Source organism: Phallusia mammillata, chromosome 4, assembly GCF_965637545.1.
Source record: "Phallusia mammillata chromosome 4, kaPhaMamm4.hap1.1, whole genome shotgun sequence".
Lineage (NCBI taxonomy): Eukaryota > Metazoa > Chordata > Ascidiacea > Phlebobranchia > Ascidiidae > Phallusia > Phallusia mammillata.
This window is the reverse complement of record NC_137255.1, coordinates 12,809,331-12,821,886: the sequence shown is the minus strand read 5'-3', so window position 1 is coordinate 12,821,886 and position 12,556 is coordinate 12,809,331. Positions and strand designations below refer to the sequence as shown.

Here is a 12,556-nt window from a genome sequence, read left to right as displayed (position 1 = left end):
GCTGCTGCTGAAATCAGATTAATGCGTTTTTTCTCAAGATTATTTGCCAAATTGAGGCTTCTCGTAAATTCAGGTTCTGCGTTAAAAACATCTTTGTGCAATTAGGTTGGTACTACAAACAAGAGTGTAGCGCAAATCAAATCATGCAAATTCAGACGGTGTTTGATTTATCTTGGTAGAAACTTAGTTGCGAAAACAGTCAGCCAGACCAGTTACCTCATCACGCAGTCGACGCGTGATCGACGTCTTTCCAGTGGTTTGTCAAGCGTGCCTGGTGCCTGACCGGCGTGACGCGTTTGTATTCTCGGTGAAGTAAAAAAAAGCCAACGTTGTCGTTGTCGGATCTGTGGAAGGATGAAGCGTGAGACGGGGTTTCGTCATGATAAGCTGCGTTTCGCAACGAGGTTGATCTACTAGGTGTAACAGCTTTAAACCAGATTTGTTCTGTGCATATCAATGCCTTTAGTTCCAGCGCAATTAAGTTTTAACAATTAAATCTGTTTAGTTTTTACGTGTTAAGGAGCTGAAGCGGATGTGATGATAACAAAAAGCTAATTAGTATTTATTTTTTCTTATTTAGGATATTCATATTGACCTTTAAAAAAATTGTGTGAACTGAATTTGCAAAGGGGTTTTCATTCAGTGACAACCAGCAAGCAATTCTATGTGGTGACCTAAATGACAGTTTTGTCCCCGAACGAATTAGGTAGGTTATTGATGCTTTACTGCAAATGTATAACTATCATATTGTGGAAAAAAAAATATAGTTTAAAGAAACATATGCAAAACACAAGACTGGCAATTTACTAAACTATGTTTTTGTTGTTAAAGTGCAGTATTTATTTCTGTGTAACCTGTTGTTTTGTTTTGTAGGGTATACAGCTAAAGCTGATTGCAAAACAGTCATGCCAGCTGATGTATCATATCTGTATGGAGTAAGTCCACCATTTCACCAAGCTTATAGCACTCCTTTCTGTGCGGCTGTGACAAACTCAAAGGATTATTGGCAATCATCTTACAGCGTTTTTTCAACACAAAAACTGAATCTGTCTCCTTGTTTTGCAAGAAAATCAGTCTCAAAGACTTTAAAGTCCTGTATTAAATCTAGTAAACAAGAGGCGGACTCAAAACTTTTATCTATTCCTACAAGTTCGCAAAATTCACAAATTACAAAGGACTCAAATATAAAAGTATCTGGTGCCCAGCAACAATCACCAGATTTTGATGGCAACATTGAGAAGAAAGAAAGACGAGTGACGTTTGCAGATTTTTATGGACATTCTTTAACATCTGTAAAATTTGTAACTGAATCCACCAATGAACCACCCCAATGTATTACAAGAGGTGATTTAGCAAGAAAATTTCAAAGGAATCTTTCATTGGGATCTGCAGCCAATAAAGATGATTCACAGGATATAAACAAATTTACATTGCAATTCAAGCAACCAGTTGCAGACTATGTTGGCTTTAAACAACAAATTGTTAAAAAAAATGTTTCGCTTGAAAATATTGTTGTTAAGGATAATAAAATCTTACATGGCACCATAAAAGTAAAAAACATTGCATATGACAAATCAGTTGATGTGCGGTTGACTACAGATAATTGGAAAACATTTCAAGACTATGAGTGCCAATATGTTAAAGATGCGTATGAAAATGGTGAATTTGACACTTTTCATTTTAATGTTACAATTCCTAGTATTTCAGAAAATATTGACTGCCTTATGTTTTGTATTAAGTTTGTGTGTAATGGTGCAGAATATTGGGACAATCATGATGGTAGCAATTATCGAATTACTGTGTCAAACAAAGCAAAGCAGTTTACTGCAATACATGTTGCACCCTCATCTGATGTACATCGAAATCCTTTTCCATCAACATATAATGAACTGCCTGGCCCTGAATTTAATTCATGGGACAATTGGGAAGGCTCTGGCCCATTTTATTAAATACTTATTTTCTTTCGTGTGTATGTCAAACTGTCAATAATGTGTATTATTTGCAATATTTTGTTTGCCAAAGCCCTGTTGCTTCATACTTGCTTGTTCAACAACAATTATATTTTGTTTGGTATTTTTTGTACCTCTAGTTTTATCTGTCAAAGTTAAGGTAATCTTGTACGGGTAAATGATTGATCTATTACAAATGTGTAACCACAAACGTGTAAGGTACCTGAAGTGTAACAGAAAAGTGACTGTGTGTAGAAAATGCTAAATACAGAATGTCCTTGTTGAAAAGACAATTAAAATTTAAACACTACATATGTCATCTTTTATCCACTGTGCTATTTCTGTATGTGCCATGGTGGACTTTTGGGGACCTGTTTTTTAATGAAATGGGGGCAGAAGGTTCAATAACTTCACCAAGGTGCATAGCTTGCCCCCTTCACCAAATAGGATTGCACAAACAGTTGTTTCCGAAGTGGACTAATCCCCGTCTCTATTTCACAGTATTAATGGTGTTGTATGATGGTTTTCTCAACATCCTTGCACACATAAATTTATATTTATACTATTGTGCAAATATGTTGTTTTGTGTGTTCAATAAAATAATGCAAACCTGTGATTCGACTTTATTTACCCTGTATTAATTGCTCTGCTGCTGCAGCACGCAATGTTTCTAAAACAAAGATATATTATGTGCAAACCAGGCAATCAGATATGCATATAAAATTATTACAGCCACTTCGTGGAGTTTCGTTTAGTTTAACTATAACAAAATGGGAATTCACATGCAGTTGACAAATCAAAATTATTTTTAAAACTCACTGATCGGTTCACAAAAGATGTGGAAACTTAGGCCTAAAATTATAAATGACGCTTAACACGAGCGCGTGACGCTGATTGGCTGACCTAGGGGCGTGGACTTATAAGCTATTACAAGATGGAGGATTCCACAGATTTTTTTTTTAAATAAGATTAGTGCTAATTGTGACATATGTACTGTATGTATTATCAAACATTACAAAATTCATAAAAAGCCTAAATTTGAAGCCAAATAAAGTTTCTTCCCATGGTTTCAATCAATGTTTTCCCATTGACGCATAGCACAATCAGCTGGGAGAGAATGACAACAAGGGCCACGCGCGGATCATGCTGAGGCCGCGTGATTCGACAGACCGCAGGCGCGTGGTCACGTACGCATCTTTTATTGGTTACTTTCCGCAGCGCTAAAGTGGTTCAGCTGAGGTCGACATTCCTGGAAGCAAGCGATACAGATTTGGCGTAAACTTATCTCTTGGCATTGCACAACAAAAGCGGCAATTGCTTTCGCTTTGTTAAAAAACTTTTTTGAATAGATTTATGAAAACATTTTGTTTTGTCACTTCTTAGGTGCCAATGCAAAAGTAGGCTAATGATAAAAGCAATTTTAGGCGTGGCAACAAACTCTCATATTAACCACCCTGAAAGAATATCAATGCAATCCTTTAGGACAGTACTCTTCAACCAGGAATGCCGTACACCCAAGTGTATATTTAAAAAAAAAATTGGTTTGTGTGAGGTATACAAAGTTGTTGGAAAACTGTAAAAGGTGTACAACAGAAAAAAACGTTGAAGTACACTGCTTTAGGATAGTTGCAACTGCAAGAAAAGAAAGTAGTCATAAAATTCATCGTCGAATTTCAATAGTTAATGCATAGAATTAACTGAAATAGGCTTGTCCGAGACTGTGGGGCTGGTTTCAACAACTTAAACTGACATAATTAATAATTTTGATAGTGTATTTTCATCAAAAATGACAGGCAGGTTTCGATTTACGAAAGCTTTGTGATCAATATGTTGTCACTTGCTGAACGATGACCGAGATAAGACTTTTTTATTCCACGAATAAAACGAGAGACCCACGGTAATGACACCTCTGCGTTTGGACCAAAGGTTGAGTTTTGCACGCGTCGCTGAAAGAAATATCACGTGCTGCACAATGCTTCGTTTGCACGTGGTGAGTCAATCAAGTACGTACACAACCAGCGAAAATCTGGAAATTCGACCATGTACAATCATATGTAAGAACAAGTGACACAACCGCAGAAATGTGCAAATACTAGTCACCTTTTCTGAACTAAAGGTGGTTAACGTTCAGAATTTGTTCAATAATTTAAGTTTATCGGTATAAAACTTGGAAAGTCTACTAACGTGAGAATTCTAATCACAAAAGTTTGCGAATTGTCGATAGGTGGCGCAAACAGCATTAAGAAATATTTAAAAGCAAAATACATATTTGGGGGCAGGAACTTGACCGAATGGTCTGGCGCGCCTGACCCATATACAGACAGACATAAAAAACCTGATCGGGATTCGTCCCCGGGAGGTTCCTGGGTTCAAACCCCGTGAAAAAAAATACATATTTGGTCGGGGGCAGGAACTTGGCCGAATATTCTGGCGCGCCTGACCCATATACAGACATAAAAAACCCTGGTCGGGATTCGTCCCCGGGAGTATCCTAAGTTCGAACACCGTGAAAAAAAAATACTTGGCCGAATGGTCCGGCGCGCCTGACCCATATACATACTAAAAAACCTTGATCGGGATTCGTCCCCGGGCGGTGCATCTAAAATATACAGGATCGCTTGGATCACTTGGATCGCTTGGTGCACCTTTATATGCTTTGGTGCACCTTGATACTACTTGGTGCATCTTAATATAGCATGGTGCACCTTTATATCGCTGGATGCACCTTTATTTTGGCCGGTGCAACTTTGTTTTGCTTGGTGCACCTGTCTAATGCTACGCGCACCTTTACCCATACTATATAGCGATATAAAGGTACGTCAAGTGGCATAAAGGTGCACCAAGCGATATAAGGGTGAACCAAGTGATATAAATGTGCACCAAGCGATACAAATGTGAACCAAGCGATATAAATGTGAACCAAGTGATATAAAAGTGCACCGAGTGTTATAAAGGTGCGCCAAGCTGTGTTAATAATGCACTAAGTGATATAAAGGTGCACCGAGTGTTATAAAGGTGCGCCAAGCTGTGTTAATAATGCACCAAGCGATCTTGTATATTTTAGATGCACCCGTCCCCGGGAGCATATAGGTGCCGAGTCAGTGCCGGATTAACCATTAGGCAAAGTAGGCACGTGCCTACAGGCAATTCAAAAATCCAGGCCACTTCAAAATCTGTAGAAATTTAGTCATGTTTTCAAAATAATTACTTTCCAAAGTAAGAAGTATTTACTATAATAGAATTTTCCAGATGAATTAAACGTTGCAAAAATCGTTAAACAAATACGAATTGAAACATGTTGCCACCTTTTTGATGTTTTTTAAAATTCGCATTTCTGTTGAGTGACGCAACGAAACAAATCAATCTAAACATGGATGATTTTGTTAACTGGGTATGACTTAGAGCAGGGGCGGGCAACATACGGCCCGCAGACAGTTTCAGGTCTTATATGATAATGTGGCCCGCGGCCACAGTCTGCCGCAATCCCCCACTACTTGCTTACTGCGTCAAATTATAGTTATAAAAACGGACAGTGACGCTCCCCGATAGCAAAAAACTTTCCCGAAGTTGTTGCCATTGCATACGTCCATTGTTACGACATAACTGCCAACCATGTATTGCCTGCTTTCACCGTTTCCTTTGTTTCCACACGTGTAGTCTAGTTAGTGTTTCAGCAGTATCTAGGTATGTGGTGTATGCATTAAATTTGCTGTGGTGAATAATTTTATGTTATATCAGTCTAATTTTTTAGTTGGCAACCCTGATTTTCGGGCCACTTAACAAATGTGCCTACAGGCCAGCAGACCCTTAATCCGGCACTGTGCCGAGTTTTACAAAATGCAAGGTGGCGGACATAAAACATGACGTCACTTTATGTGACGTCCAGACATGGGGCAATTCGTATATCGAATGCATTCGAATACAGATTTTTGCCGGCGTCGTGCTGTATTCGAATGATTTTGGCTTTCGTTTGACAGTGCATGAATACAATTAAGTTAGTTGATGTTAACTTTTGAATCAACAATTCACGAATACAAATGCTTGAGTAAATTTATTCGAATACAATTCGAATTGTTGTAGGTCTTTGCCAACCAAAGAATTAGCAAATTCGAATTCACGATAATCTTTTACTAATACAATTCGAATTGTTGTCGGCCTTTGGCAACGTAACAATTCGTGAAATCGAATCCATGACTACATTTTTACGAATACAATTCGAATTTTTGTCATCCTTTGGCAACGTAAGATTCGTAAATTCGAATACATGACTACGTTTATACGAATACAATTCGAATTGTCGAATACCTTCAGACTAGAAGTAGTCGAGAATGTGTTGTCACTTATTTTTGCCAAATAGATTCGAATACAATTCGATTTGGTAGTGAATGTGACCTGATTTGACATGTTTTTGTTTATGTTACGAAACAATGAGACATATAACTTTGATTGTGACGTTACATAAATGCAATTATGTTACCAAGCTTGCAACATTATAGGTTGTTCTTAGCACAAGAAGGTTGTTCTCAGCACATCAAGCTAATGTGGCAAGACAAAGCTCGTTTGGCAAATTAATTGCAATTCACAAACCCAAACGTTACTTTTGTTCGAATACTCTTAGTTTCGGGGCGGTTTTATTTCCTTAATTTTCCGTAACTACAAATACCCAAATCGGTGCATTCGAAATGTTTCCTTCTTACAGCAATTAAACAATTCGTGAATACAAACAACTAAAACTATTAATTCGAATTGCTACATCTAAAAAAGTATTCATGAATACGAATACATGCTTGGGTTTATTCGAATAGTATTCGAATTACATGTTGTTGTTTTTCGGTCAACTATTCATGAATACAAATACTTGACACGTTTTATTCGAATACAATTCGAATTGATGTCACTTAAAAATTACGCAACAATTCGTGAATACGAATACTTGACTCTCATTATTCGAATACAATTCGAATTGCTGGACTTTAAAAAGTGCGTAAGTACTCGTGAATACGAATACGTGCTTGGGTTTATTCGAATATAGCATTCGAATTACATATCGTTGTATTTTGGTCAACTATTCATGAATACAAATTCTTGACTCGTTTTATTCGAATACTATTCGAATTACTGTCACTCAAAAATTACCAAAGTTTTCATGAATTCGAATACAGTCATGAAGGTATTCGTAAAGTATTCGAGTACAGGACACCTGTATTCGACCCCATGTCTGGTGACGTCACTAATGCGTGCAACCACAGGACTCAAATTCAAAGTCAAACAAACTTTCCATAGAATGCAACGTTCGTCAAAATCAGAAAAAAGATGTGTTTGAAATAATGTTTAGTTCGCAATTGCAACACGTTGCTGTAACGTTTATCGTTGGCTTAGCAACGTGTAAGAAACGTTTCGTCAAGTTTAACCATTTATTAAATCACACAACAATGGCCCAACATTCACTGGCAGACAATTGCGTGTTTGACGTCATAAACAAAGTACTAACCAAAACTGTTTGCAGTTTTAAGCCACGTTTTGTGGCTGTATCGCCAGCACATTTGTTTAAAAGCAAAATTGTTCCTAATTTTATTCAGATTTGACGATATTTCGTACGTTACCGCTACAAACTAACCAAAATATCCACGGTGGCCGCCACAGTGCTTTAAAAACCCAAGGTGGCGGCGCCAACCCGTCACCGCCTATCCGGCGCCTATGCCCGGGTGTGTCTTGGGTTCGAACCCCGTGAAAAAATGTGTTAAAAAATGGGCAGGAAACTTGCCCAAATGGTTCGATGCGATTGATCCACATACGGACATAAAATCCTTGATCGGGATTTTCCCCCGGAAACGTCCTGGGTTCGTCCAAGTTTTACCACAAATTGTACAAAATAGACACGACTGTGGTGGAGCTACGAACACAAGAACTCACAGAACTGTTATATCTAAATTTCGTTCTAAAAATGTGTTCTACCCAGAGGGTAAAACCCTTTTCAAATATTGGGTGGGGGACTTTTTTGACTTGTAGAATTTGCATGATGACGTTATAACAATTGTTAAAAACGAATCGACCTCACGATGCGCAAATACAGGACGAGATAACATACCAAGAACGAAATAATTGCCTGCAATTGCCTTGCCTACGAAATAACAAGAATATTAAAATCAAGGTCAGATTGCCAGGATAGCTTACCTATAGCATTTAATTATTGCAAGCCGCTCTCAAACCTACTTAATGTTTTTTTTCAACAGGGTATGAAATTGATGTGTAACTTGCTTTTAAAGCCTATGACAAAAAATTAAAAAAAAAACAGTTTGAGAACCGCTGATTTAAAAGGCATGCAAATAAAAAAAATCTGATTTCGGTCTGATGAGGCCTTTAGTTAACGGTTTACAACACAGCGCTTTCAACTTTTTTATGTGGGCAGTTTTTTAGCGGCTTCTATTGGTAAGCGACATTTGCACTAACTGCATCTTCCACTCAAATTTACTCTGATATAAAGGCACGATCTGACACAAAATCAGGTAATAATGGGCTCTGGTGCGGACCCCAGTGGGACACTGTTAAGTTAAAAACATTGTAATTTCTCCAAAAAAATGTGTTTTTTTATAATTTCTGAACTTGGTTTCTACAATTGTTGAGCAGTCGTTACCTCAGGCCAGAAAACTACATATCTACATCAATTTTACAAATTAATTAGAATTAGAACCAGCCTGAGGTTCATGCTGAATCAATATGATAGGTAGTGATCTACGCCTAATTACGTACCAGAATCGTCAACTGTTAGATTTTTCAGAGTCAGAAACCCACACAAATAAGAGTTAAATGCAACACAACTATCTCTTTATAGCAGGGGTCACCAAACTACGGCCCGCGACCACATTTTTTGGTTTTTCAAATCGCATTGATAACTTTGTAATATTTAAAAATTAATCTACTTCTTACGAAAGTTTTCCTGTCGCGATATGTAGAATTGATATTACCTTGTTTTATGGGATAACAACGCCCAGGATTGACCCAAAGCCAGTTTGTTACGTCACAAACAAAACTACAAGTGTTAATTGTGCGCAAACACTTGCTTTCTTCGGTCACTTGTGACGTAATATACAAGCATTGTTTGTAAGATGAGACTAACCATACAATTTAATAGTCGCATCACCAGATTTTTAATGAGATTATAGAAAGACCATGTCTTGGCGCCCCTATTAAAAACGCCTTGTGGGCTAAGTTCGGAAAAGACGGCGTTAGGGCATGTAAACTATCCGGCCCGCGCGAATTATTATTAAACTTATCCGGCCCGCAGTGAAAAAAGTTTGGTGACCCCTGCTTTATAGCAACACCATTGTTTGCAAATGGCACCGAAACCGGTTGATTCCGCGAATTTATTCCACAAATCTGCCAAAAATGCGTTCCGGTCCGAATGTAATTACGCAGATTCAGTGCATTACCGAGGTCTTAATATTACACAATTATTCAATGAAAAATATTTTTGGTCACCGGCCATCAGAGAGCTTAGACTAAACTTTTCAAGCATGTGGCGCAATAACAAAGTATATTTTTTGTGGCAAAGTTTGCTAGCCAACAAAACAAAAATGTTTAAAACGTTGATTTGCAACTTTCAAAAGTTTTTTTTTTGTACACAGATATGGAATTGTTTTTTAGAATCATTTCATCCTGGATTAACACTAACATACTTGAACAATATAGTATGCATTTTAGGTGACAACTGTGAAAACTTGCTTTTGATTCTGTGGTTTGCGTAACAAACGTGTAAACCTATTTAAGTATGCAACTCTATTATTTGAAGATACAAAAACAATGTCAAAACATCATTTTACACTGATGCTTATAATTGTAATGTCATCATAAGGCTTGTCGGTTTTGGGGCTAACTTTTGCAGAGGCAATAGTATGAACTACTTCCATTCCCTTTGTCACCCTGCCAAACACAGTATGTTTATTGTCCAACCATGGAGTTGGGACCACTGTAATAAAGAATTGAGATCCATTAGTATTGGCTCCTGCATTAGCCATACTTAATGTATAAGGTCGGTCATGTCTCAGACTTGGATGAAACTCATCTTCAAACTCCCCACCCCAGATACTTTCTCCACCAGTTCCAGTACCAAGTGGGTCACCTGTCTGAATCATAAAGCCCTTGATAACACGGTGAAATATGTGACCATTGTAATAGCCATTCCTTGAATGAACACAAAAATTTTCTGTAGATTTTGGACATTCTGCTGCAAACAACTTTATCTGAATATCTCCTACTGATGTATGGATAACTGCAGCATCTGATGTCTTTTTTTCACTCTGGGTTTGTGTGGCAGCCATTACTTCTTCTTTAGTTGGCCGTTCATTAAAAACATCTCTGTCTGTACTGGAATTTGCAGCATCATTAGGATCCCGTCTGGAGAATAAAAAGAATCTGTTCTTTTTATATGCTGTTGCAAAAATAGTTGGATCGGAGGTGGTTTCAATCAGGGAAGGATTGCTGGATGCTTTCATGTCAACAGTTAAGGCAGCCTTTCCCTTGTTTGAAAGACCTTGACTCATAGAAATGGTAAGAAAGCGGATATTTTCTGGCTTTCCAATCATCCTACTGCACCTGTTTGTAGTCAGGTTTATTACTTTAATTCCAAGCATAGTAGAATAAAGCAAAAACTGACCACTTTCATCAAAAATGCAGTTTCCAAGTGCAAAGCTATCAACTGACTTTTCAAGTTCCCTTTCAACTGCAAGTCTTCTTCCAAATTCCATGTTTGCTAATTGTGCTTTAGATTGCTGCAATTCCACAAACACATTTAGAGATTCATTAAATACTCTGGATTTCTTGCCCGTCAAAAAATGAAACACTCTAATTCGTCTATCAGCAGATGTACATGAGAACAGTCGACCGTCAGGAGATATTGAAAGAGATAGAGCAAAGGTTTGACATTTAATAAGTTCATACAGATCTGTGTCAGTTTTAAACTTAAAACTGACAATATTTTTAGGAAAAGAAAACCCATTTTCCTGTCCACCCCAGTATTCCATCATTCCCTTCTTATCAGCTGAGATTCCAACTTTGTACACATGATTAAAGCATATGTGTGTTACTGGGGCTGAATGTATGCCTTCAATAACATGAAATGGTTCAGAGCCACCTCGGCCATCATACACGTATATTGTGTTGCTGTCTTTCTTTGCAACAGCAACAGTTGCAAGACGACTGCCAGATGAATAAACCCATTCTGAAACACTTGGAATAAATCCCAGATTTATCATGTTTATCATGTCAAAATTGACAATATCAAACACTTTCAGTGCCTTGTCAACAGAAACTGTGCTCATCAGTTCACCATTATAGCTGGTTGTCATACATGTGACAGGGCCAAGGTGAGCACGGAAATGCTTGACAAATTCAATGCCCAATTCCTGTTTTTTCCAAAACTTTATATGTCCATCACAACTGGCAGTGATAACAAAATCAGTCTTTGTTGCTGATATGTGTGTAACAGTGTCTCTGTGCATGTAACTTTTTTCATAGTGATCAGTGCATGGAATGGCTTCCAAAAAAACTTGTTCATATTTCAAAACTTTTTTCTTCTTTATTGGTTTCTCTTCAGGTGGGTCCAAGTCCAGTTCACTCTTTCTTTTTACTTGCTCTGGAGCATTAACCTCTTCCATCTTTGCACAATTATACCCTGCAGGCAAAATATTGTATTTAGCCAAAATATTGGGGCTCCTCAAAAATACACAATCTACTATTTAAACCATGCAATTCATGGATTTTAATGTACTAAAGAGAAATATCCCGGTTTCATGTGTAATTTATTCCAGTATCCTATCCAAAGTGTAAGTTCTTGGAGGTAGTACTAACCACTAAACAAGTTCTAATTATAATGTTACTGCAAATACAAACCATTATTTTACCCTATCCGCTATCCCTAATAGCCCTTACCATCAGCACTTTAATAAGTTTTATTAGACTGCATATTTTAGAGTAGACAAAAATCTTGTTATACACCACTACCAAATTCGTGCACTAATCTTGTTTACATATAGTCATACTAACCACCTAACTGGACATTACACATTTACTAGACATAAAAAAGAAAAAAAATCAAACTCAAGTTAAACAGAATAATTTTGCTGCTATTGTATTATTTTAAAATTAATAACAGAAAAAAAAGAGTAAAAGTTTATCACAAGATTTTGGTATTGCAATAAAATCATATAATTTAGTTTATATACACAGAAAAAATATAATATCATCCAATGCTTCAACTTTGTCATTTTAGGTATTGTACTTTGTCAATTTAAAGATATTGTATTATTTTTATCTAAACATTTGAAATTTTAGAACATCTCACAAATTGTGGTAAAAAAAGTTTTATTTTGTGCTAAAATATTCCACCAGCAGAAAGATTCTGCACGTGGTTCTTTAGTGCCCCATGTGGTTCAGACTTTTTTGTATTTTCTTTTTTTAGTCGGCTACTTTACGGGATAAAAGCTACACGTTTAGGTATTAGATAAAACTTTTACTATATTTTGTAAGACTTCACAATAATTGGTTTAAATTTCCAGATAGAAAACCAAAATTAGCTGAATACTGAATTAATTTTCTAGTTTTTGCAAGTC

General features: G+C 37.0%; 2 protein-coding genes across 2 annotated transcripts; one reads left to right on the top strand and one right to left on the bottom strand.

The window, feature by feature from the left end:
• Positions 1–261: 261 nt before the first annotated feature.
• On the top strand, positions 262–2,565 carry LOC145223153 (protein phosphatase 1 regulatory subunit 3B-like). The gene is made up of 2 exons (XM_080089508.1): positions 262–706; positions 874–2,565. Exons 1-2 carry the CDS (start codon positions 679–681, stop codon positions 1,947–1,949), a joined length of 1,104 nt encoding a protein of 367 aa, XP_079945634.1. The 5' UTR covers positions 262–678; the 3' UTR covers positions 1,950–2,565.
• A 6,901-nt stretch (positions 2,566–9,466) lies between these two features.
• On the bottom strand, positions 9,467–12,011 carry LOC145224638 (peptidylprolyl isomerase domain and WD repeat-containing protein 1-like). The gene is made up of 2 exons (XM_080091174.1): positions 11,877–12,011; positions 9,467–11,619 (listed from the first exon to the last, which is right to left on the bottom strand). The coding sequence occupies exon 2, from the start codon at positions 11,600–11,602 to the stop codon at positions 9,761–9,763; it is 1,842 nt and encodes a 613-aa protein (XP_079947300.1). The 5' UTR covers positions 11,603–11,619; positions 11,877–12,011; the 3' UTR covers positions 9,467–9,760.
• Between the last annotated feature and the right edge of the window lie 545 nt (positions 12,012–12,556).